Source organism: Corythoichthys intestinalis, chromosome 15, assembly GCF_030265065.1.
Source record: "Corythoichthys intestinalis isolate RoL2023-P3 chromosome 15, ASM3026506v1, whole genome shotgun sequence".
In the NCBI taxonomy this organism is placed as follows: domain Eukaryota; kingdom Metazoa; phylum Chordata; class Actinopteri; order Syngnathiformes; family Syngnathidae; genus Corythoichthys; species Corythoichthys intestinalis.
In genome coordinates this window covers 14,100,193-14,128,173 of record NC_080409.1, presented here as the reverse complement: position 1 = coordinate 14,128,173, position 27,981 = coordinate 14,100,193, and the positions used below count along the sequence as shown (strand labels likewise).

General features: G+C 39.1%; 2 protein-coding genes across 3 annotated transcripts in view; one reads left to right on the top strand and one right to left on the bottom strand.

Moving 5' to 3' along the window:
* Positions 1 to 694, top strand: part of LOC130930823 (disheveled-associated activator of morphogenesis 1-like) — a 55,024-nt gene extending 54,330 nt beyond the window's left edge. Inside the window, exon 26 of the mRNA XM_057858990.1 lies at positions 312 to 694. Coding sequence (XP_057714973.1) covers positions 312 to 515 — 204 coding nt within the window. The 3' untranslated portion in view covers positions 516 to 694. The remainder of the gene's footprint in view (positions 1 to 311) is intronic.
* On the bottom strand, positions 38 to 27,679 carry traf3 (TNF receptor-associated factor 3). Of its 2 annotated transcripts, none has more exons than XM_057858993.1 (14): positions 27,419 to 27,679; positions 26,282 to 26,495; positions 25,316 to 25,481; positions 25,198 to 25,249; positions 21,602 to 21,706; positions 21,359 to 21,523; positions 18,689 to 18,769; positions 17,890 to 17,964; positions 17,731 to 17,823; positions 17,514 to 17,654; positions 8,629 to 8,800; positions 8,212 to 8,555; positions 4,754 to 4,945; positions 38 to 3,000 (listed from the first exon to the last, which is right to left on the bottom strand). In XM_057858993.1, the coding sequence occupies exons 2-14, from the start codon at positions 26,433 to 26,435 to the stop codon at positions 2,965 to 2,967; spliced, it is 1,776 nt and encodes a 591-aa protein (XP_057714976.1). In that variant the 5' UTR covers positions 26,436 to 26,495; positions 27,419 to 27,679; the 3' UTR covers positions 38 to 2,964. The 2 variants fall into 2 exon arrangements, with proteins under 2 accessions (XP_057714976.1, XP_057714975.1); XM_057858992.1 differs by having other exon boundaries at positions 39 to 3,000; positions 26,282 to 26,438.
* Between the last annotated feature and the right edge of the window lie 302 nt (positions 27,680 to 27,981).

Genomic DNA, 27,981 nt, shown 5'->3' with positions numbered 1-27,981 from the left:
TTCAGAGGCACAAAAGATTTTACAAATTTTGGGGTCAACAATCAGGTGTACTGAGATGTAATGAGTAAATGCAAAATTAAATAATGTCATAAAAATATTTTATTTCAATATTTACTTATTCCAATAAATATCTTTTTTCTTTATTTCAACATTTATTTATTCATATTCATTTTTAAATAACGATTGATTTGCTAACCGATGAGTCAATCAATCACAGCGGCCCTAGTTTACCTGCCTTTGACAGACAAATCATTTATAGGAATCATGAAAGACTTGAAACTGAAAAGCAATTTTCATTTTTTTTCGTCCAGATGAAGAAGGACAGGGAACAGAAAGCAAAGAAGGCTCAAATCAACACGGAAGATGGCGGGGGCGAATTTGACGACCTGGTGTCTGCGCTCCGCTCCGGCGAGGTGTTTGACAAGGATCTTTCCAAAATGAATCGAAGAAAACATCGGAGACAAGACACTTTCAACAACAGCCGGGAGAGATCGGCAATGAAACTCAATCAGTGATTGAAGTCATTATCGGAAAAATACGTTTGCATACTTACCAAGTGTTAACTGCATCACGCAGCGCTGCAACCTAAAACTATCCAGTGTAAATGTAAGGATATGGAATTCTAGTGATTTGGACTTTTAACACTGTTGTGCAATAAGTTAGCAATATAATTTAATTAAAATTGACGCTGGAGCGAATGGTGTTGCTTTCATGTGTTGCTATTTTCAACTGTCTTACATACATTACTCACGCACAGCTGGCAGGGGCAGCCATTTGGCTAAATACAAGGACATGGATGCTCATGTTTCCGTGCCATTGACAGCGTGAGACGTCCAATTTATTTGGACTGGGAGGAGCAAATAAATTAATAAACCCGAAAAATTCCTCCATTTTTTCCTTTTAAATATATATTTTGAACTTTCTACATTCATCTTTTTTAATCTATTTTTTAGCTGGTTTTTTAATGTAATTTTTCAAACGTTCGTTCATTTGTGTTTTTAGATGAATCACGTTTTTACATAATTATCACATATTCACGTGATAACTACATCACGTTTTTAAGTGACAATTATCACGTGTTTACATGATGGTCATCACGTTTCAACATGTTATTACATTTGAACATGATTGTCATCACATTTTTATATGAATCACGTTTTTACATGTTTTTACATAATTATCAGGTTTTAACAGAATAGTTACGTTCTTACATGATAGGGTCGTTTTAACATGATAGTCATCACATTTTAACATGATTGTTATCACATTTTTACATGAATCACGTTTTTACATGTTTTTACATGATGTCATCACATTTTAACGTTATTACATTTTAACTATCATGGTAAAATGTGATAAGTCATGTTATCACATTTTTGCATGAATTGTTTTTACACTTTGTGCTTTTACATAATTCTCAGGTTTTAACATGTTTTTAAATAATGGTCATCACGTTTTACCATAGTTATTACATCTTAACATGATATCACATTTTTACATGAATCACGCTTCTACATATCATGTTTTTACATGATGTCATCACATTTTAACGTTATTACATTTTAACTATCATGGTAAAATGTGATAACAGTCATGTTATCACATTTTTACATGAATAATGTTCTTACACTTTATGCTTTTACATAATTCTCAGGTTTTAACATGTTTTTAAATAATGGTCATCACGTTTTACCATAGTTATTACATCTTAACATGATATCACATTTTTACATGAATCACGCTTTTACATATCATGTTTTTACATGATGTCATCACATTTTAACGTTATTACATTTTAACTATCATGGTAAAATGTGATAACAGTCATGTTATCACATTTTTACATGAATAATGTTCTTACACTTTATGCTTTTACATAATTCTCAGGTTTTAACATGTTAAGTTTTTACATGATGGTCATCACGTTTTAACATGGTAGTTTTTTACGTGATAGCATTTTAACATGATAGTTATGTTTTTACGTGATAGTTATCACATTTTTACATTACAATTATGTTTTTACATAATTATCAGGTTTTAACATGATGGTTATCACATTTTAACATAATAGCATCACATTTTTACATAAATATCACGCTTGTACATGACAATTATCCCGTTTTTACATTATTGTATAATGTAAAAACTTGATAATTAACATGCAAGAACATTAAACTGGACTTTTTCTATTTTGGAGTGGCAGCAATACACTTCCTTTCTTTTGCCCCTTCTGGTCCAAATGCATTGGACGTCTAGCGCTGTCAATGGTAACCAGTGAGTTATCAAGGAAAATGCAACAATATCCTCCACTGCTATCAGGAGTAGTGCAAAATCTATTTTAACCCCAAAAATTATGAGCATGGATACTTTTGCAATGCAATACTGTATCGAGATACATGTTAGTACTAATACTTTTGAATGGTTGCAGAACGGCTTGATTCCCATTCAGTGATCAGAAGGCCACATTTCCGTGACTTTTAATTCCACATTTCGATCATTTAATGACATTTTCCTATGACTTAATTCCATACAGTCACGATTTGATCGTCACGTTTCCGTGACTGCTTCTTTCCAATACTGCAGTCCACATAAATGAGGTAGAGTCAGCAAAGTCATCTGAACGTTACTCTTACAAAAAACGGCAATTGCACTACACTGAAACACAAGCGAAAAAAAAGCTTTGTCGGGAACTTCCTTTCTTCCTGTCCGACACGGCAACAACACTTTGCAAGTCTTTCCTATTTGTTTTTGCCGTCGGCGCGTCAGACATCCACACCGCGCGCCGCGCGGGGGTCACGTCGTCCACTTTTCGTGGCTCTTCGGCACCCATTTCCCGGCACGCCTTGCTCAACTTCGCCTTCGGCGAGGCCAACCTCGGCGCGGCCAGTCAGAAGAAGGAGAAGACACGCCTGCGGCTCCTCTCCCATCGCCGGGCAGGTGTGGCCGGGTCTGGCAGGCGAACGCTCACGGGTCAGGAAGGTCTGACGTATCCACGGTAACCTGGCAACGCACCACATTTTTACACTAGATATTGAAAACTGGATTGACATAAGTTTTCAAAATTGGTTTGCAAAGTTTTGCAAAAAGCTGAGTTTTCAATTTAAATATATATTTTTTTACTATTTTTTTGTATTCTAAAAAGAATTTTTAATGTTAAAAAGAAAAAAAAAATGTTGATTTCCGATGTCTAAAGCGGATGTTTGAGAAAAACTTGTACGTCTTCCTTTAGTAACACTGGCCACTAGGTGGTGCACAACCATAATTAAAAATGAGCATCACCCAAACGCGTACGATATACCCGACTTACGTGATTTCGACTTTACGACGCCGGAGTCTCGTCTGCAATTTTGTCTCCAGTCGTTTTTGTTTTTTTTAAATAATGTTGACTTTTGTGATGTATGCTTTTATTTTGGCGCAGGAAGCATGGAGCAGGTAATACTTCCACACGCGAGTAAGCACACATGTACACACGAAAAACGCATTTGCTCCCACGAAAAAGAGCGCACACACAAGGAAGAGCGCATTTGCTCCATGAAGAAGTCGTGCAACCGCGTGAAAAGATTAAAACTGCAAGCCTGCGTGCACATTTGTTGCTTGTGAAGCATCCACAAAGGCAACATCTGTATATAACACATTTTGAACTGTTTGTGCGTTTTAAAATACTCGAGACGAGTTTATGCAACTGTTTTTGATGATGTTCGGACGCTAACTGATACATGCTAATCGTTTGTGTGGATTGTTACTGCTTTATTAGCAGCTAGTTATAAACGAAAACTGGAATTTCTGTTGTTAAAGATGAAACTGATTCAATTTTATTTTTATTTTAGTTTCATTCCGCAAGTGTTTATGTTATGAGCAGCTGTATGAAGTCAGCAAACCACATGGACTTCTGACATCGTCATTTTGGAGCTTAGCTCCAGCATCTTGACGACGACAGTACAATGACAAAGAACATATTTTTGGATAGCTATTTTGAGATTTAGAAGCAACAATTTAGATGAAACAAGCTCAGGCCTCCCACTGATTCAGCAGGTGCATTGCATTTTCCATGCACTTGACACGACGGGGCTAAAAACAAATGTTATTTTATATTTGCTGTATTTTTCTGCCGCACATTGCTGGTGTTCTGACAAATTTTGCATGCGCGTAACGTTAAAAATGACCTCGAAGGCAGCGATTCCAAAGTAAGTGAATTACAGAGCAACGCGTTCCCTCACCGCAGAACTATCGAATGCTCATTGACGCCGTAGTCACTTCGCCGTCACCACAACACTGGAGCATAACTCAGGCTTAAGCCTTTTTTTGTCAGTGTGATTTGAGGATGATTTACATTGTTGCACTGTCACATCTTGTTTATAGCCTGTCATAATTTGACATATATTTTCCACTTGTATAGCCTCTCTCTATGTAGCTAGATTTACTTGCTGTGTTTCCCCCGTCTTAGTTATCTCCGGATGTCTTTCACCTGCCTTGTTTCACTCAACTGTGTGTTTATATAGGTTTGGTTTTCACTTTAAGCTTCGTCCAAGTCTCTGTTACGCTGTTAATTTGTGTCAGTTAGCTATGTTAGATTGCTGCGTGTGCTTTTCCTGTTAATCCAGCCTGTATTTCTTTTTGGGGAACAAACCCAATACAATTTTTTGCCATCATGTACGTCATTTTCCCTACTGTGCCGCAACACAGAATTTTAGGGCTCCCCCAACCTGTCAAATCCCACTTTAACCACGGTGTATGCATATGTAATATTTGGCACCTTGATGAAAATGGTGTCGTCCTTGATGTAGCTGGCCGACTCCAAAACACTTTGGGAGACGAAGAGTGGACACCCGGACGCAATGTTCATCTCTGCAGCCGGACGGCGGAAGCTGCTGCTGTTCGGGTCTGGCTTGAAGGCGTCACCCAGGTGCTTGCGAGCCGGACCTTGATCCATCAGCATTAGGGTCACCTGACGCACGCCCCACACCCGACATAAAATTATTTCACAATTTTAGAAACAGTCTTGACATTGAAATTGTATCTCAAGCTTTGGGCCTTTTAACTCATTCATTGTCAGTATGTGCAGTGGTAGCTAGTAAGTACAGTGGTACCTCGACCAGTGTTGTCAGTAACGCGAGTAATCTAACGCGTTCATTTTTCGAAGCCAGTAATCTGATTAAAGTTTTATTTCCTTAGTGTCTGTGTGTTACTATTTTGTTTTTTCCTCATAATGTACAGTGGGGAGAACAAGTATTTGATACACTGCCAATGGGAAAACCCATTGGCAGTGTATCAAATACTTGTTCTTCCCACTGTATGTAGAATAAAGAATACTGTAGTCATGTACGAAGGGAATCTGAATAGAAAATATTGCTCTTGAGTTTGGCTGTGACATCGGATGTCACGTTTTCTCCTCGGGGGAAAAAAACGGGTCACGTTTATTACCATGCTTTGAACTCTGTTGGCGGCCAATAAACAACTTGCTACCTCTCAGGACGCTAACAGTGGAAGACGTAGGAGAAGAACCACAAACTGCTGCATTTGCTTATTGGACATACAGTCTTGACTTTACATTTCTCTCCAATAAAGATGACCAAAAATATCTCCGTGCGTCGCAAACTTTGCGCTGGCTCAAAAGGGCAGTCGACCGCTAATAATTCTACATCTAATTCAAGGAACCACTTGGAATTACAGCACAACGCGACAAAAATCGAAAAAAAGCCATCAGGTAACAAGACAGCCCGCACTTTTACAGTTTGTAACCAGCCTTTACTTACATTTTATAGTTATGGTTTGTAACCATAGGCGGAGTGTGACTGTGTGTGTGTGTGGAGGGGACAAAAGAGCGAGTCAAAAGTTTGGACACGCCTCATCATTTGTGCTTTTTATGTATTTTCACTACTATTGTAATTCTCACTGAAAATATCAAAACTATGAATGAACATGAGGAATTATGTACTTGAAAACAGGTTTTATATTCTACATTCTTCAAAGTATCCACCCTTGAGGTGTCTCCAAACTTTTGGCCTATACTGCATGCATTATGAAATACTTTGTAGGATTCTTGTTCATTTCATTTGTTTTTGTTGTTTGTTTTATTGCTTTACAACTTTTATAGACAGCATTTTAACAGCTAGGTCTTTATTTTAAAGGGCGAGTTCAGAATTTTTGACATTAGGCTTAATCTTCAAGTTAGCGGGGGTTTAAATAATCGTTGGAGTTGTTTTGAACAAATTCCGTGCAGTTTGTTGGTTATTTGTTAGTTTCAGGGCTCCGGAGTGGCTGAGCTAGCGCAAGTCAAAGGCGGTTGAAATCAACTCCATCGACTAACTAAACCCCTGCTAACTCGAAGATAAAGCCTTATCTGGAAAATTCAATTACATGCGATGAAATTTTTCTGTTGAGGCAACAAATATTGGGAAAACTGACAAATTACTTTTAAAGTAACTTAGTTACGTTGATAATAATCAGTAAAGTAACTAGATTACTTTTTTGAGGAGTAATCAGTAATCAGTAATTAAATTAATTTTTCAAGTAATCTGTGACAACACTGACCTCGACATACAATCACTTCGACATCCGACCTAAAATTTGACCCGCTATTTGTTTCTACATCCGACGACATGCTCGAAATACGACGATTTATGACACCGCCGCAGTTCCTTTGTTTTGTCGAAAGACGGACGGCACGGCGGATTTTCTTGTGAGAGAAATGATCCATGAACATCCAGAAAACATCCATGAATTGGCTCCACAATACGGCCATAGAATGTCTAAGATCTCCTCGGTCCTCCTCCATTCGCCAGTCTTTGTAAGTTAAGGTGACAATTACTATTGTGGTAACATCGCCAAAGAAATTACCAGCTCAATTAGGTTTTTATTTATTTCAGAACTTGTGCAACACAATACGCCTACTGTCTTCGCAGTTGACACCAACCACAAAACATTAAAAGAGAAAGTAAAATCTCCACCGTACCTTTCTCTCTCTGGCACGTCAGCCACAAGGTGCATTCAGGTACAGCACGCAAAACACGTCCACCACAGTAGAACCCAATCCATTACATTATTACAGGAATTATTATTCTTATTTTATTATTCCGGTTTTTATTTATAATTTATTTGTTTTGCTATGTGTAATTGCCATTTGTAATAGTACCAGCAGTATCTATTAAGGGTTTAGTTTTTCAAGCTGTGGAACGAATTAATGGAATTATATTGTATAATTGTGGGAAAATCCTGCTCGACTTACGACCATTTTGACTTACAAACAACGTGCTGGAACGAATTAACTTGGTATGTAGAGGTACCACTGTAGAAGTAAATTGATATTGAAAAAAACACATTGACAGTTTAGCAAAATAAAAACAAACATTAAAAGAAAAAAAACGGTATTTTTTGTGTCAGAGCATTAAATGTATTGAATCGAAAATCGTATCACTCGTATCGAAAATCGTACCGAACCGTGGCTTAACTGTACTGTTGCATCACTAATCAACATATCAGAACACATATTTCCAGACTTCAAAAACATAACCGAGATAACATAGAAAATCAAATACATGCCACTTGCATTAAGACAGTGAAGGAAAGGGCCATTAAATGGCAGGCAACTTCACCAATCAGCAAATAAAGGACATTAATTTAGCGGCAGCATACTCCGTCATGAGTCGTGTGATGTGATCAATATTGAACACCCATCGCTTTTATGCAGCTGCGTGAACACCGGTTATATACTGTACCTTTTCAAAAGGGTGCTGTTTTATTTTTATAAATGCAGGGTGCGTTATGTTGCACTATGTTTGTTGCCCAGATAAGGGGGCACCTTATGCACATTCTATTTTGTTTTTTTTTTTCCCGAATCTTCAAACTACAAATGACATCAAAATTCGGATTTCGTCATTGCAGTTGTTTAATTTTATCAAAGCAATTAAATAATGCACTGCAAGGAAAATAAACATGTAATTGTGAAGGCTCATAATGTATTTATAGCCAACTTAGTCATTTTGATAGTAGACTAATATAGCTAATATAGATACATACAACATGTATTGCCTTCAGTATAATGCTGATATAAGCCTTTTAGTTTTTTGCGGCTCCAGACTTTTTTTTTGTTGTTATTTTGGCCTAATATGGCTCTTGCAACATTCTGTGTTGCCAACCCCTGCCCTAAAGTATTTTAAACAAAAGGGAAAAAAAATCATATGTACTGTACACTGTTGTGTTGGTTTGCATTACCTTCTGTTTAAAAGGCCACGGAAGGAGGGCGTCGTATTCGCCGCGCATGACCACAAAGAAGAGCGACAGGTGCGTGCCCTTTCCCATGCCGTCCCCGTTCAGGTAGACGCGTGCGCACATCTTGTAGCCGAAGTAACCGGTGTAAAAGGGTTGTGAGTAGAGCGACAGCGTCTTGGCAGCCACCGCTTCCTGTTTCCGTCGCTTGTAGTCGCGGATCTTCCAGATCAGTGTGCCGTTGTAGCTGGCTGTCTCCAAGACCTGGAAGCGCAGGTCCATGTCGGCCAGACGGATGTCATGGACGCTCAGCATGTCACCCTGACGGTTCTGCTGAGTCTCCAACGCGGCTGCCAAAATAAAACAAAAACATGCGGGAGTTAAAAGTCTCCTTTCCCACATCCAATAGGGACGTCGACGCACCGAGAGTGAGCGTTCCCGTCCCGGAGCGCCCGCCTTGCTCCAAGGAAGACAGTCGGGTACGCACGGCCTCCAGCGACACGCGGACTTTGTCCAGCTCATCCCGAAGCGACGCGAGAGAACGGAGCTCCAGCTCCACCTCCAGGAGCTTCTCGGAGTGAGCACTCATAAGCTTCTGCAAAGATAACAGACGTTTCTTTCAAAATAAGCTGTTTTGACTTTTAGCAAACGGTCATTTTAGCAAATTATCACTTGATACATTCAAATGTTAACGTTTTTTAATATTTTAACTCATTGGCTGCCATTGACAGCGCTAGACATCCAAGCCGTTTTGACTGTCTAAATCAGGGGTCAGCAACCTTTTTGGTGTGGCGTGCCACTTTCAAATTTTCTTGTCAATCAGTGTGCCACACCAAGATTAATGACGCACATCCGAATTTTTATATCCAACAGAGCTGTAATTTTACTCCAAAGAAAACAACATGAACATACGTTGAAATCTTACAACTACCATTCTTCTTTAACAAATAACTAAAAAATAAAAGTATATTTTAGAAAATATCAAAACTTGAGCATCATCTTATGTAAACATATCACACACACACAACCCAGCAAGAAAAGGGGAACAAGCGTGATTCTCAGTGCAGGTCTCTCACAGTACAGAGCGGGCTGTTTTAACCTTCAAAGTCAGGCGACTACTTTGTCTTTTTCACTAACAGTGAATTCTATGCACAATTTTAGATTTTATATAACAAATACAAAAGATGACTACCTTAATGTGATCCCTGGCCCTGTTTTCCATGAATTTCATGTTTCGCCTCGTAGTTGCGTTTGACACTTGTTATGCGACACACACACAACGCTCCCGAGGCATAATGCACAGAGCAAGCGGAAGTAACCAGCCAACCAGTTGTTACCGGCACCCCCAAGGGGCCGCTGTCCCTTACAGTATGACCAGCTTACTAGTTAAGCGTAAGAAAAAGAGAGGCAGGGAGCAAGGTGTTGAGAGAGAGTTGTGCGAAGAGCGCCATGAAAAGTGGCTGTGTCCCATGCTGGTTTTAGTTTTGTTAATAAAAGTCTCCAGCAAAATACCATCCAACGTGTCACTGTGTTTTTATACACATCACCACCTCTCTGAAGTAATAAGCACCGGGCGAATCGACGACAATAAGCCACGTTAATCGCCTGTCCACTACACCCTACGGTGCAGAGTTGCAATTACCAAAAAGTGCAATTGGTAACACAGTGTACTTCCGCCAGCTCTCTGATTGGTCGGCTTCGTGACATGTTAGTAGCGTGGGCTGAATTTAACGCGCAGAGAAAAAAAATCCGACAAGCGCAGGAGTCGAGAAATTGGGGAAGAGCTGGAGGTGTGCTCAAAATCAATTATTGCTCGCATATAACGCCACAGGCAGAATGGGTGAGAGGGGCGGTCCCGTAAAGCCCCTAAATAACAGGGCGCGCAACTGAAAATGCCTTAATTTCCGGTAAAAAGGCACATTGTAAATGGGCTCGCTTCCGCTATCCAAACAGCTAAACATGAAAAGGTTCACACTCCGGATGTTTTCAGTAATCCTTTATGTGTCTCTTTTCTTTTTTATGAAACTAAAACAATGAAAAAATACATGCAATCAGCAACAATGCTGCAAATAACAAAAATGCCATCCATATATGCAAACACAATTAGCCTGTATTCAGTAGTTCTTAATTAGAAATATAAAACACTTTTCCCCTCAAACATGCAACCTAAAGACAATATAAAGAGTGTAATTCTCAATTTGACAACAAAATACTCACAGACGTTGCTCTAAAGAACACAAATGCCACTCAAGTTGTGAGAGTGGAGCTGCCATGTAACACAATGAATCCCATTTGAAGAACTTCCTATTTGCATTTTTCTTCTACTGTTTTAGAACCAATAAATAAAACGGCCACAAGATGGGGCGCTTGAGCAAGTGATAAAGCTACAACCGACAATGAACATAACACGCATTTTTTTTTTTTTTTGCCATGCCCTCGCGTGTCACTGGTTAACCCTTCGCGTGCCAGTGCTGACACGCGTGTCATAGGTTGCCGACCCCTGGTCTAAATATATTGGACGTAGAGTGCCGTCAATAGCACTTAAACATGTTCCATCCCAGTTAGAGTGGATTGGACGTCTACTAGGCCTGAACGATATATCGTTTAAACATCGCCATCGCGATGTGCGCATGCGCAATAGTCCCATCGCAAGGACGTGCGATAGTTTTTCATTTCATTTTTTTAAATCCACAAACGTTTGTTTTGAGGAAGGAGCGCGAAGGAGAGCGCACAGCCTCTCATTCCCTCCAACTCGCAGTCATCGGCTCCTCCCCCTCCCCTGCTACAGCGGAGTGGAGGGAGGAGGGGCCGAACAGCAGAGCGGAGGGAGGAGGGGCCGTTTTCAAAGTGAAAGCAAGCAACACGTTGAATAGGGAAGACTGTCTCCAAAAGGAGTTTTGGAAGTATTTTGGCTATCGACAAGAATATAAGGAACAAAAAACAGCCCTGTTGACAGTGCCTCACCATGGTTGCCTCAACAAGAAGTAATCCGTCGAACATGTGGGACCATTTAAAACGCAGGTATCTATGCATTCCTGCTACGAGCTTCCCATCAGAGGCTTTTTAGTACAGGTGGGAACATTGTTACGTGCCAACGTTGTTGTCTCAAGCCTGCAATGGTGGATAAACTAGTAGTCTTGGCCAAAAACCTATGAGACCCAGTTGAGAATTGCTGAGCAAGGAAGGTGGACGATATGCAGACAAATACATAACACAGCTGCAGGAATGTCTTTTCTTCTTTTTATTCATGTGACAGCTATCAGGAAGGCAGGAAATTTGGGAGTTAAAATGGTTCTGTTATTCATCAGTTATTTGCTGTTATTCAGTTCAATTATTTACAAGTTCAATTGAGTTTCTGTTTCTTTTATATTTAAATTAATTGTAAATCGTATTTTTCAAATAACTATAGTACAGCTGCACATAAAGTTTTGATACTTAATATTTTTTAAATATTTTTACAACTTTGTTGCAGTTTTGCAGTTTTATATTGTTATATTTTGTGTAAACAACTCAGGGGACTAATGCACTTGCACTTTTATTTGACAGATTTAATATTTAAGTTCAAATATGTTGACAACTTTATTGTTTTACTGAGGTTTTTATTTATTGTTATAGTTTGTGAACAACTCTTATTTGTCATATTTAATATTTTTGTTCAACTATGTTTACAACTTTGTTGTTATTTTACAGAAGTTTTTATTTATTGTTATATTTTGTCAAAAACTTAGGGGACGAATGCACCTGCTCTTTTATTTGTCATTTAATGTATTTGCTGCTGTTGAAGTGTCAAATATTGTGTTCAATAAATTATCTATTTTGTGCAGACATTGCTTCCTGGATCCCTTCATAATAATACAGCAATCTTAATCATTCACAAATGAAACGGTATTATATGAATACACTGTGGTCACGGTGTGTCATGCAAAGTATTTCCAAACAGCTATTCAAGTCATCTAGTGAAAATTTCTTTAAAAAAAAAAAAAAAAATTATATATATATATATATATATATATATATATATATTTTTTTTTTTTTTTTACTATCGCAATATAATATCGCAATATATTGCACACCTCAAAAAAATCGCAACAATAGTTTTTTCCAATATCGTTCAGGCCTAACGTCTACTCGTTTCATTTCGTAGTGGAAGGATGATTTGACGTCCTACACTGGCAATGGAAAGGGTCCGGCAGTGAAATGACACATTTTATGATGATCAATTTCACGTTATAATTGATGAATTTAACATATAAACATGATAAATTCTGCATTTTATCGTGATAAATTTCATATTTTAAGGTGATTTTACAGTTTAACACGACATCTCACATATTGACATGATAATTATCACGTTTCTACATGATAAATTCCACATTTGACAGTCTGAATCATCACTTATGATTCTCACTGTGTGATAAACCCACAGAGAATTGGAATCTAAACAAAAACAGTCTAAAAAAATGAATGAGGATCTAAGTTAAACAAAAGGACAGTTGGCTAACTTGCATACCAGAGGTCCGCTATCTTAAATGCTATTAAATGTAATGGTGGGTACAGGAGCCCAAAACTTTCCTCAAGTAAAAGTAGTGTTACTTCAAAACAATATTACTCAATTAAAAATCACAAGGTTTCCCCTACATATAACAGATTGTGGCGCACCACCACACCACAATAAAAGCCACCACGCTTTGCAAATGAGTTTTTTTCTTTTTTTAAGGCAGTTTCAAACTACAGGCAGCCTAGTGTGAAGGGTTCAGCGGCAACCTATTTATTGTGTATCATAATGTTCTTAACTGCTCAGCTCCCATAAGAGACGATCGGACAGGAGAGCTGTGACGTAGAGGGAAACAAGTAGGAAGAATGGGAGAACAGGTGAGATAGCAAGAGATAGCGGTTGAATGTTGCGGCAGCGCGCTGTTAATTTGTTTTTCTTTATTATCGTTTCCACAATAAAGTGGGTAAATTAATACAGACTCCTCTCCTTCTTCCCCCCCATCCAGGGCATTACGGTATTTTGGATCGGATTTTCGGCGAAAGTGAGCGGTGGATGGCGTCTTGGACGGAACAGCAAGTTTGAATTACTGGTGCACGATAATTATTGGTCCGATAATAGGAATTATGACGTCATCCCGATAAATCCAATTACATTTAATAATAGGACCGATAACATGTACTGTTTTGGCTTTGCACTTTACACACTGGTATGGGAAATCAGTTGACCATTTCTGGGGCAGTGCCCCCACCTGCTGGTCAGAATAATTCAATGCACCTATTTTTTTGTTACAGTAGTTTGGTTCAATCACTTACACATTGCAGTGTCTAGCAGTAGCATTGACAGTCGTGAATGCTTTCTGTTACGTTTCCACCTCGGAAATATATGTAAGTATTTTATGTTTACTATTACATATGGATGTGCAAAATATGTTTACTTCTGTGTAGGGCTGTCCCAAACGACTAATTTTCTCCCGATTAGTCAGCCGACTATTTTTACGATTAGTCGACTTATCTAATAATTTTTAAAAAAATACTTTTTTTTTGTTTTTGTTTACTAATTTAGCAATGAAATTTTTGTTGACGCTTATCAATTCACAAAAAAACATTGGAACACTTAAATTATTTATTAAAGTACAAATAAACACATAAATAATAATAAATCACAAATAAACAATGAGTTCAAATGCTGATAGAATTAACTAGTGTAGCATCCCGATTGAAAAGGTGGTCTCTTAAACTGATTGTTTACAACTTTTATTCCATCCTTGATGTAATCACACCGTAAGAGCTATGGTGCACACAAATAAAACAACACAATTAGAAATTGACAAAAACTTTTCATCTTTTTCCTTTTAAATCTTATTTATATAATCAATGAATTGCCTTTACCTTAATTTATTACCTTATCATTGACAATCTCTCCCTTGAGTGCAATCACTGTATATACTGTATATATTTATGACCTTTTAACCTTATATAATTTTCTATACAATAAAATAAACCACAACATGAAATAAACCTTCAGTTAGCATTAAGGACAATACTAATAGCACTTATAGGCCCATTGTCAATGAAACATTATTATTCAGTAAGGCGACAGGACCCTCTGGTGTACAAAAAATGTAAAAAAAAAAATATATATTACAAACGGTGACGGCGCTTGAGGTGTTTATTCACGGCCGACATGCAGCCAAGCTTGGCATTGAAGAGACAGGACAGAAGAGTGTACCCTCCGTTGTTTCTTTGAAATAAGTCAATGTTTTGGACACTCTGGTGCGCTTTTTTTGGCTTTGTGCCGCTTTCCCCGCTCGCATACAGAGCATCCGACATTCTGAACTTTCCACACATATATTTTTTTTTAACCCTTGATTAACCGTCGACGGGATGTTGTGCTCGTCGACGGATTTACGTCATCGATGACGTCGACTATGTCGACTAGTCGGGACAGCTCTACTTCTGTGGTGAAGGGTCATATATACAGAACTTCATAAGTTGTGTTATAGAAGCCAGCCAATGCTTTAGTAGCTCAAGCTAGTGTGCTATGCTATACATATAATAGTTGTGTATATAAGTGTATTGTGCAGTTTGTTGTATATTGAGTATTGAATATGTGCATTTTTCTGTTGTACTTTCACAATATTAAGACCAGTGTCTTCCCATAAAAGCAAGAGAAGACCAAGCCTTGTGGTTTATGGAAGTGCATTCATTCTTAGCTGGCTGTCGGGCAGTGCAGAAGTGAAACGCACTGTTTTGTTCGTCATTATGAAAAATGATGAGATCAAAGGCAAATCTATGTTGAATTCACCACTATATTTTTAAACCTCCAGGTGTTCAAAAACTCTGGTTATACATTTAAAAAATTATATATTTATTATCGGTTATCAATATCGGTATCGGCTTTGAGGAGCAGGAAGTTATCGATATCGGTTTCAAAAAATGGATACCGTGCACCCCTAGTTTGAATGAAACTTGAATGAATTTGCGCCGAGAGGCGGGGCCCAAAATAGAGCCTTACTATTTCAGAGCGCCACCGCACAAAAGTCAACAACGCATCCAATTGCAGGGGGGCAGGCGTACTTATCTGTGCTATCGGGCAGTTTCGGTAGACAGACATACGCAATCACGGCTGACGAAACCTTGATAATTTTTTTTTTTTTTTTTTTTTTTTTTTTTTTTTTTTTTTAAACCAAAGTTTTACGAGCTCTGGGACACTCGAAAAATGACTCTCATACCTCTTCTTGCTAAGCTAAATGGTACCTCAACGTGAATTTATGTGGAAATGTAGTTCACAATGTAACGTGTTGCCACCCACCTCTTAAAGAATGCTAATGTTTTTTTTTTGTTTGTTTTTTTTACAATGCTTTTAACAAATCGTTCAAACACATATTCTAACAAAAAACTGCCAAATTTACTTCTAAATTACGAATACATTAACCTATGTATTACGTCAAACAAAACTTAAAAACTTGTGTTGACCTAAAAAGCGATCAGTTGGATTCAGCCATGTTAGACAAGTTACAGTGCTGCTCAAAAGTTTGTGAACCCCCTCAACATTTTGGAATTTTCTATTATTTCAACCTGATTTCCTAATCAATCAATTCAGTAGTTTTTTTTTGTTTTTTTAACAGTTGTGTTGTCGAGACTAAATTAAAAAGAGTTTTCATCAACTGATGTAGGTGCAAAATTGAACTGTTTGGTCACAACCAAAACCGCCATGTCTGGCGAAAAGTCAACACTGCATACCACCAAAAGAACCTTCTCCCAACAGTGAAGCATGGAGGTGGGAATGTCAAGATCTGGGCTTGCTTTTCATCCTCAGGACCTGGACAACTCCACATAGTCCAGGGAATCATGAATTCTGAGGAATATTGTCAAATCCTAGAACATAACCTGACGCCATCTGTTTTGAAGTTAAAGCTTGGCAGAAGGTGGATCATGCAACATGATAATGATCCAAAGCAATACAACCAAGGAACGGCTGAAAAAGAAGAAGATTCGTGTTCTGGACTGGCCCAGTCAAAGTCCTGACCTAAATCCCATTGAAATGCTGTGGCGGGACCTGAAGCGAGCAGTTCATGCCAGACGCCCATCAAACCTCTCTCAACTGACTGCGTTCTGCAAGGAAGAATGGGCAAAAATCCCCCAAAGTAGATGTGAGAGGCTGATTAGTCACTACAGAAACCGTTTGGTTGAGGTAATCTCTGCAAAAGGAGGCGCAATATCCTATTAACTGAAGGGGTTCACATACTTTTGCACACATGATATCTGAGTTTTTCTTAAATCAACCACTTTTGTTAAATAAAGAATGACAATATAACTATTTCTTTTGTTTCAGTCCATTATTTGGAATGTCAGTATTGTGGATTTGGGTATAACTTAACATTTAATAAGGTTATTTTAGTTTTTTTTACAAAAAATCTGACCATCGCTGTGGGGTTCACAAACTTTCGAGCAGCACTGTATGTCATATTCACTGTTGCTACTTGCCTGGCTCTGCCAGACTATTCTCCCTGTATTTTTCAAACACTGAGAGAAATAGTCTGGGAACCATCCCGTTAACGGCCTTTTCGAGCAGGTACAAAATCAATCGACAAATCAGATTCGTTTATTTGCGTTACGTGTTCTTCACGAGCAACGTCACTCTTGCGCGCCGAAAGTTGTCTCCACAACACAGATGGTCAACGGGATAACCGAGAACATGTTCCAATCCGCGTTGAATTCTGTTTTAAATTACCAAAAACACAGCGACACGAGTCATTGACAATAGTCTGTCTCGCGCTAGCCATGTTGAATAAACTCCGCTCTCTTCGTATGTTTACTTCTGCGCGCAAGTCCCTCATCCTTTCGTCGTCAGTTAATAACGTCACGTCTGCCCGTCGCTGATTGGTCCACTCCACTGTCTGTTTGCTGTGGCATGCTCCGCCCTGGAAATTGTATCCGTGGGAATGGTGGCCAGACTCAATAGCTGGAACAGCGTTGAGTCTGGTGTACCAGGCAATGTTGCTACTAGATTGGGCTATCCAATTAATCAATAAAGCTAACTGCAAATACTTTGAAAACAAACCATTACAACAGCACTCTAATTACACGAATCTTCGAAGGAGCAAAGTTTGATTAGAAGCTTTTTTGTAATCTAATTACTCGAGATAATTGATGAATCGCTGCAGCACTACAGTTTATACACGATTATTTGATCGATATCAAAGCAACTGCTATTTATTGACAATGCTAGACGTCCGATCCTTTTGAAGGATGTTTCAAATGGATCGGACGTCTGTCACGGTCAGAGGCACAGAATGCACCCATTCACTGACCTGCATGGAGACCACCTTCTGCTCCACGTGTCTGTGCTTGTCCCTCAGCTCGGTGTTGTGTTTCTCCGCCTCGCAGAGACGCGACGTGACCATCGGAAGCGCTTTGCACTTGTCAGACAACTCTCCCTTCACTTCTTCTACCTGCACACAAAAACCCAGTCACGAAAGCGACGCTCCATCAAGCGTGGACGCATCGCCGCCGAGATGGAGACGCCACCTTGCCCTCCAAGGTCACGTTCTTCAGCATCATCATCCTCAAGTGCTCGGCCGCGCATGCCGCCTCGTGTTGCCGGACCTCCGGGCTCAATCCCTGCGCGAAATGCCGCTTTTAATTGATGGGCGAGACGGAGGAGAAGGTGGAAGGGGGCGGAATTACCTTGTAGGTGCATCCGTAGCGCTGGAAGGGGCAGTTGACCTGAGCTTTAGGACACTCGTGTTGGTGAGTGGCCAGCTAGGAAAAATGCACATATTAGCATAAAACGGAGTAGAATAAAATCTTTATTTTTCATTATGCAGCTCTTGGCCCATATAAGGATACATAACAAGAATATACACACAGTAAGAGTTTAAAAATATACATATTGTGGCATTCCTGTGCAACAGAGCTCGCAACAGGAGTCAGCACCATGGACGGCGACCACCACACCTGCCGGCAATTGCCTCATTAGGCAACACCTGATAAGGCAATTGCAATCAAGGCGCTCTCCCCATCATATAAAAGGGGAGAGGTCGAGAGAGACTTTGGGTTGGGGAAAGAGTCGAGTCGCGGGAGCATCCCCGATTGACAGACTGGAGAGGAATTCCAGCGCGTGGCCGTGATCCATCAAGTTTTGGGTTGTTTTGATTGTTGTTGTTTTTTTCTTTAAATAAATGTGGGCCACGACTGCCCAGCATGTCTGAAACCTCCAAAACCTACAATACATATACTAAAGTATGTGACATAGTAATTTGACACATATTACTATGCAATTAAAATAAAGAATTAAATAAAATAACGCATGTCGCAATACAAACTAAAGTGTATAAAGTAACTGCATGAGAGACGAAAGGCCAACATGGATATTTTCCACAGGATATTGCAAATAATCATACTGCATGATGCGCATATTTGCGGTGTGAATGATATAAGATTTAAGGTCACTGGATTATGCAATGGAATAGCAAGGATCGGTTACCTCGCTCCGCGGGAGCGATGAGAAGGAGCAAAGGTTCGGACAAGATACCGGGTAGGCCGGACACACAGACTCCTTGTGTTTCTGAAATGCAAAAATGGTGTTAGAGTAAAATGTGGTTAATTTGTCCCTTCCCAGTCAAAAATAGATTAGACCACTAGTGGAATCGATGGGTGTTTTCCGTACACATGTTAGCGCTGTACGATATGACTGTCACCAAAATGATGTACGACTTTCTATCAGCATTATCGCAATGAATAGACCTGTTTGTGCAATGCATATTTTGGCAAGCAGATAGCCAATTTGAATTGAATTCTACAGTATATGTCAAAGTAGTAGCACCAATCGGCCTCAAGATGCTCCTAGCCAATTGCCAACCGCACGTGAGAAATTCATGCAGGAAAATTGAAAATAAAAATATAATCCATACAGAACAGACAACACATTTCATTACAAAACGTTACTCTTACTACGCTACTTTGGACTACACTGTTCGTTACATTTTTTCCTCTTTATACTACATATTAGGGCTGCAGCTATCGAATATTTTAGTAATCGAGTAATCGACTGAAAATTCTATCGATTAATCGAGTAATCGGATAAAACAAATATATTTTTAGGTGAAGAGCAATTATAGATTTACATGAGAAAACAAGACATTTTATCATTTTCAGTCAATCAATGTCTTTATTTTTTATGTATATTGTTGAAAACAGCGAACAATTGCATCTCAGATGTAACTAGAATTAAAAAAAAAAAAAAGACTAATTCACTGGTTTCACTCAAAAAACCTTTAGATCTTATTTAATATATATATATATATATATATATATATATATGTATATATATATATACACACACCTAAAAATGCCTTTACGCTTGATAACACACATCACTTAAAAGTTAGGATTTTCCCCCACGTTTTTCAATTGAATTTCTATTTGTGTCAAGCCATTTTTAAGTTCTAGTTAAGGTCCTGATAGGATTTTGAGTTTTTGCACTGTTCAAAATAAATGTATGATACAGGCTGTATTGGAGCACATTAGGGACTAGTGCTACTTGGTGTTTTATCCAGCAATGACTACTGAGCTAAAATTGATAGTTAGCATTATTGAGTTTTTATTTGACACCCTTATCACTCCACAACGCTATGTTATGTTAAAGCCTGTATGTAAGACACGTTAGCCACGCATCGAAAGTGGTTTTAATTGATTGAAACCTAGCCCTCCGCAGGGCTAACGTAAGATGAGCTAGTAGTGACAGTAACGTTAACCTTATATATTAGCGCTTAGCGCTCTTTATTAGCGCTTAGCGCTCTACTGCTTTAAGATGGCGGCTGTTTGCTAACGCTGCCCAGACGCGGCCTAGTCTGTCATTGCGCATCTAGTTCAACATACATGTGATCTCTATGAGACTTACCAGATGCTAGCTGCAACTAATGTAGCATGTGCGGGCTAGTATTTAGCAACGTCGGCGTCGTTTGTAGCGGTTGTCGGCTGCAGTAAGTTTTTTTTTTTTGCTTCTTCCTCTACGCACGTGACATCAGCGCGTTGTCCCGCATTAAAAGTAGTCCGAGCAAAACGTGATGCTTAGAGCTGTCAAAATAAACGATTACTCGAGGTGAATAAAACTACTCGGATCAGTTTTTAAACTCGAGTTACTCGAGTTGCTCGAGTATTCGTTTCAGCTCTACTACATTTTTTTTTTTTTTTTTTGCCAGAGATGCCAACAGTGGATGTACCATTTTCACCAGACAGGTGGCAACAACCACATGACTCCATTATATCAATCAGACTCAAGCTTGCCATTCTACGATCACGCCGGCCTGTTCAATCACATGGTGTCTTTAAGGCACCATTAAAAAAAAAATGAAGCCGAGAAAAATTAAGAATTTGACATAGAGCACTGCCATCAACATGACTCAAAAGTGCTGATTTTAACCTCTCTCCCAGTTTTTATTTGGCACCGATTGACCACGGAAAACTCATCATCAAAATCATTTTAATTTCTAAATCGGAACTATGAAGGAACTACTCACTATTTAACTATTCAAACTAGGAACTATTTTCTCCAATAGAGGGCACTCACTGGACGAATGATGCTTCAGTTCTGTTTTTTTTTCATTGCTATTTTTTTTATATTTCTTTGACTTAATGTGGTTATGTAATAGGTTATAGTACAGTATAATAATAACAGTTCATATACAGTAGATAACCTTACGCGGCAAAAAAATACCATTGTTTAAAAAATAATCATACATCATAAGCAGTTACTATCAATGTTACTCAACAGTTGAGTATTTTTTTTTTCATCAAGCACTTTTTTTTACTTGTACTTCAGTACAGTATTTGGCTACTCTACCCACCTCTACCTAAAATTAACAAAGTAATTACCCAAAATTAACTGATTGCTTGCCAGTGACAACGCTAGACGTCCAATTCACTTAAACTCTGAGGACTGGTTGTGATTGCTTAACGGGCTGGTTGAAATGGATTGGACGTCTAATGCCATCAAGGACACTCAAACATGCGCATTCAAAGTCAATCATCCCAGTTCACCATGTTGTGATTTAATCACAATCATGAGTCTTGTATCACAGATTGTATCGTAATGAGAGGTATCCAAAGGTTTCCTTTCCTAGATGTAATTATCAGACTGACTTCCCAAACTTACCTGCAAGTCGGCGAGTGGCATCTTGGCTAGACAAAAATCGCAGGTGGTCTCTCTGTGTTTGCATTTCCAGCTCAAGTGCTCGGGGATGTCCTTTCTCATCACGCGTTCCTTGCACTTGCCCAGCGGGCACGGCACCTCCAAGAAGGGGCACACATTCAGGTGTTCCTGAGGGCAACAAGGTTGGTGAGCCGGGCCGAGCATGGTTGTAGGGCGAGCGAGTCCAGCGCCGTTTGGCGGGCTCACCGGCATCTGCTGCAAGCTCATCTGCTCTTGACAACCACGGTTTTCAGCACGACAGAACACCTTCAGCGCCAGGATTTCCCGATGGCAGCAAACGTCTCGGAAGATCTGGGGTGAAAAATCACCGCTTTGGTCATTAGTATTGAGCGATCGGGCTGCCACAATCCATCAACTCATTGACCATCAGATGACTTGACAATAATTTTGAGAGTCGATTAATCCTTTAGACATTGCTGTCCTGAAAATTGTCCAAATCCTTTTTTTCAGCTGCTTCACATTAAATTTAAAAAAAAAAATGTTGTCCCTCCTCATATTTATTGAATTGATTAGTGCTGCAACGATTAATCGATTACCCTGAGTAATTTGATTAGAAAAAAGCTTCAAATAAAATGTTGCTGCTTCGAGGAGTCGTTTAATCAGAATGGCGTTTTAATGGTTTGTTTTGAAAGTGTTTGCATTCAGTTTAATTGATTTGGGTGGATACACTGCCCTCTAGTGGCAACAACTGTGAATTTGACATAACTCATCTAACATGGCTGGATCCATCTGCTCCCTGTTTAGACCAACATAAGGTTAGGTTAGTTTTTGTTTGAGCTAACATGATTGTTTATGCATTCGTAATTGCGTTTAGAGGTATATTTAGCAGCTTTTCGAATGATTTCTGATGAGCAATGCAAAAACAAAATGAAAGTTAGCATTTTATGACATTTAAGCTAGAGGACATTTGTTACGTAAATTAGCCGACTTTTCTTTTGTTAAACTTCGATCCTCTTTTTTTTTTTTACCATTTGAGGCTAAGCTCGGGTATTTTAATTTACTTTTTAAAAGCATTTATTGCTCTTGTGAAATTAAAGGGCAATTTTGCATAGTTTGAAAAAAACACTCTGGAATTTTATTTTGTATTTGCATTTAACGCCATTTTGAAAGTGCAATCTTAGCAAGCCTTTGTTTAACATCTAAAATTTATTCTGCAATGCTTTAAATTAGGGCTGTCAAACGATTAAAATTTTTAATCGAGTTAATTACAGCTTAAAAATTAATTAATCGTAATTAATCGCAATTAATCATAATTCAAACCATCTATAAAATATGCCGTATTTTTCTGTAAATTATATATATATTCTGTAAAATAAATTGTTGGAATGGAAAGATAAGACACAAGATGTATATATATATATTAGAGCTGAAACGAATACTCGAGCAACTCGAGTAACTCGAGTTTAAAAACTGATCCGAGTAATTTTATTCACCTCGAGTATTCGTTTATTTTGACAGCTCTAAGCATCACGTTTTGCTCGGACTACTTTTAATGCGGGACAACGCGCTGATGTCACGTGCGTAGAGGAAGAAGCAAAAAAAAAAAAACTTACTGCAGCAGACAGCCGCTACAAACGACTCCGACGTTGCAAAATACTAGCCTGCACATGCTACGTTAGTTGCAGTTAGCTCTGATGAGTCTCATAGAGATCACATGTATGTTGAACTAGATGCACAATGACAGACTAGGCCGCGTCTGGGCAGCGTTAGCAAACAGCCGCCATCTTAAAGCAGTAGAGCGCTAAGCGCTAACAAAGAGCGCTAAGCGCTAATATATAAGATTAACGTTACTGTCACTACTAGCTCACGTAACGTTAGCCCTGCGGAGGGCTAGGTTTCTATTAATTAAGACCACTTTCGATGCGTGGCTAACGTGTCTTACATACAGGCTTTAACATAACATAGCGTTGTGGAGTGATGAGGGTGTCAAATAAAAACTCAATAATGCTAACTATCAATTTTAGCTCAGTAGTCATTGCTGGATAAAACACCAAGTAGCACTAGTCCCTAATGTGCTCCAATACAGCCTGTATCATACATTTATTTTGAACACTGCAAAAATTCAAAATCCTATCAGGACTTACAGTTTAGACTAACTTAAAACTTTACTAGAACTTAAAAATGGCTTGACACAAATAAAAATTCAATTGAAAAACGTGGGAAAAAATCGTAACTTTTAAGCGATGTGTGTTATCAAGCGTAAAGGCATTTTTAGGTGTGTGTATATATATATATATATATATAATATATATATATATATATATATGTAGTGAATTAGTCTTTTTTTTTTATTCTAGTTACATCTGAGATGCAATTGTTGGCTGTTTTCAACAATACACATCAAAAATAAAGACATTGATTGACTGAAAATGATAAAATGTCTTGTTTTCTCATGTATATCTATAATTGCTCTTCACCTAAAAATATATTTGTTTTATCCGATTACTCGATTAATCGATAGAATTTTCAGTCGATTACTCGATTACTAAAATATTCGATAGCTGCAGCCCTAATATATATACATTCAACATACGGTACATAAGGACTGTAGTGGGCATTTCACTCTACTGTCATTTAAATCTGTCTATGCTGTCCTCACTCCGAAGCGTCGACTTTTTCCAAAGCTAGACAGCTAGTGAACGACGCCTTAATAATTAGACTTCTTCCTTTTTCATCTGATTTATTAATAAAATGGCCTCAAACCATTGTCCTCTTTAGGCCGTCGTAAAACTACAAAAAAAAAAGTACACAAGCGTTGCTAATGCAATGCTTTCGTACTTTTTTACGTTAGCTTAGCACGCTATACAGGTTCACTAAAGATAAACAAAAAGCGTCTCATACAAAAAAATATAACATTTCGCTTACTAACATATGTACATTCTTTACAACAACCATACTTACGGACAAATCTTGTCCAAGGATCATATAAGCACAACATTATCAGCCCGAGACGTCGTGCAGCCATAATGAACTGGCAAGAAAACAAACCATGTCGCAAAGCGACCACAAGAGTTCGCTGTTGGACAGCATAAAAAGCCTTGCTGTAAAACTTACCAAAAGGTAGAATACTTTCTGAGCGGGACATGTGCGTTAATTGCGTCAAATATTTTAACGTGATTAATTTAAAAAATTAATTACCGCGCGTTAACGCGATAATTTTGACAGCCCTACTTTAAATGTTTTACTCAATTATTCAAATTAACTCATTGATAGATTAATCGATTACTTAAATGATCGATAGTTGTTGTGATCGTCTCCGGCCGAGATGCTCCCACCGATGAGTTTATCACTAGTAGATGTCCAATCCATTTGAATCGGGAGTCTGGCAGCGGATGATTTTTTTGTTAATTTACTGCCAACCCTCCACTTCAAATGGACTAGACGTGTAGTGCCTGGTTGGTAGTGAGATGAAAGTTCTTTTCATGCTTCTGTCAGCAATTGAAATAAGTTTGTCATTAGACACAGTAAAATTCATTTGCACTGGGAGGCTGGAATTGTATGTATTGGACATCTATTAACGTTAATTGTAGCCACCGGCTAAATAGCAGATGCTTCGACATCACTCTTTTAAGAAATAAGCTAGTTACGACTTCATTTGAATGTCATTGCATTGACTTTGATGGGAACATGGCCTCAGGGTGGCCATGTTGGTAAGGGTGACAAAGGTCCTTTCTTGCTTCTGCCATGAATGAAAATGAGTGTCGCTAGTAGGCGTTCATCCGCTGCCACCCTCCTGCCTCCAATGGATTGGACGTCTAGTGCAGTCAAAGGCAAAAACTCACCTTGTTGCTGAACAGTGGTTCCATGTCGGCCGGACACACAGGGTTGGGACGGCTGCAATGAACAAAATACACTTAAATAAAAAGTTAAATGTGTGTACCAAGAGCAAGCTTATCTGACCTGAGTATGTGCGCAATGCAGCTTTGACAGAATCGGTGTCCGCACTCAGTCTGCCTAGGCTGACACAAGACCAGCCGGCACGACTCGCAGCGGTATTTCTCCTCGGGGACGTCCACAAAGCGATCTGTGAAGCCGCCCTCCAACGGCAAGAAGCCCGCTGCTGCGCCTGAACGCAACACAGACAGACACGCTTGTCACCTAAGTACCACTGACGTTAATACTAGAGATGGGAACCTCTGGGTACCTCACAATACAAGGCTCACGATGACGATGTCTTCACAATATGGCGATACAGCAATTACTAACAGATTTGTAAAAATAATTTCCTGACCATACAACCAATAAACAGAAAAACAACCTCTTTTCATCCTTCTGCTGGGAATAGGAATGAGTTCACTACAAGTAGACGTCCAATTCATTTGAAGTAGGAGGGCCATCCCTTCCACCTCAAATGGATTGGACGTCTATGGCCGTCAGTGGCAGCCAATGAGTTAATTTTGGGGCATTTCACATCATTTCCTGTTTATTTTCAGTCCCTTTTTCCTTTTGGGGCATTTACGGGTCACTTCCTATTGGTTTTGGGAGATTTACAGGTCACTTCCGGTTGATGTGGATGTGTGATGTGTTAATGAATAGGAAGAGATTTGAGAATGTCCCCAAATAAATAGGAAGCGACTCAAAATCAACAGAAAGTAAAACCGTAAATGCCCTGTATTGAACAGAAAGTGACCCGTAAATGCCCATAAAACCGGCAAGACTGGCTGTGAATGCTCTGGTTTCAGTGCATCAAAACTGCAGGATTCAGAGAGGATTTGCAATTTGTCCTTTTTAAAAATATACAGAATAAGGAAGAAAAAAAATAAAACAAAGATAAGACTTTTTTTCCCCCCCACTTAAATTAAAAAACAAAGAACAATTAGTGTCTTCTGCTATTTTTTTCTGAAGCGTTAACAGCAGCGCAATCACCTTGCGAGGAGTCGCTCGGAGGCCAGGGATTGGCCGGACGGCTTGTTTGGGTGCTGCTGGGAGGGGCCGCAGACAGGGGCGGGACGAGGGAGGACGCCACCTGCTGGAGGGGAACCTGCACCTCCCTCCCGTCAACGCTGCGTCCAGCTGACATGACCTGTTTATCAGTTGACGATGGACACAAGATTGATTGCTTTTACCTCGATAAATCCCTCTAAAAACAGTGAAAAACAAAAATCTCTGAGTCATGAAAATGGGAAATTTATCACGTTTAAAGCTATGAGATTCATCAGTTTAAAATGTGAAATTTCTCACATTAAATTGTGAAATTCATCGTGTTAAACATGTAATTTATCAGGTTGAACTATGGAATTTCTCAAGTTGCAACATGGCATTTATCACATTAAAGATGTGAAATTTCTCACGTTAAATATTTCAGGGTAAAATAACAAAACATGAACTCCGACGTAAAACAAAACACAAGTTAAACCAAAATTTAAATTAAAATGTGAAATTTCCCACGCTAAAGATTTGATATTTATATTTATACTTAATAAAAAGTCAAAGATCACAGTTGTAATATGAGATTTCTTATGTGAAATTCCTACAATTGAAATGTGAACTTTCAAAATAACTCATTCGCTACTTTGACGAAAAAGAAAGGAATCCAGAATTTATGTGCAATTCCTCACGTAAAAATGTGAACATTGGCCTGTTAAATTGTAAAATTTATCAACCTTAAATAAGAACTTGATCAGGTTGAAATGTCATTTCCTACGTTTGACCTAGAAATTAATCAGGTTAAAACTTTGTTTACTTTAGTCCATAAATATCTCTGACATTTGCTGACAAATTCAATAAAAAGCCTATTATTTCAAACTAAACTATTTCACTTTCGCTCTGGGTTCGACTAATCGCGTCTGAGTTCACTTCTGTTTACTGGCTGGTGTTCATGCTAACTTCGTTAGCATGTGTAGCTTCCCTTCTCTCAATTCAAGCAGATTTTCCTTTTGAAATCACACGCGGGCACACATAAAGAGCTCACGAAGAGCTTAACGCGGACGTCCCATTCCCCCAAGAACACTGAGAAAGTAACGAATGTTCCCAGAGCTTCGAAGCGCTGGTGCGGCGACTCACATGAATCAGCTCAACCGCTCCTCGGCGCCTTTCTGCGGGACTCAAAGCCCCGAGCAGCCGCCGCCGGCCTCCTCATGGTCCTCCGACGAGGCTTCCTCGTCTTGCGTCCTGTGTCGGGGAACAGCCTGGCTGGGGGAGCGGACGCTACAGGGCTTGGGCAGCAGCGTCAGGGGTACAGCGGCGAGGTACGGAGCTCGGGTCACCAGTGGAAACCCCCTCCGCCTCCGCCGCTTCCGCCCAGGAAATCCCCCGCCGCTGCTGCCGCCAGAGGGCGCCGTCCGACTTTCAATTGTTCGCTTTCTGCCCCTTTTCATGTTTTCATTTCCCTCTCATATACTTTTCCCCCATATAAAACCTGCTTGCTTGCAATGATTTTCTTTGAATAATTTGGATCTTGTTTTTATTTAAAATAAAAATACGATGTTCCATCTTTCTAGAGGTGATGTCATCAGGAAACGTTGTGATTGGCTGCTGACATCATTTCGTAAAATTGACATATTCAATATCTTGGTAATCCGGTGACCATGGCGACGGATAACATCACTCACTAGCATACAAAGTCA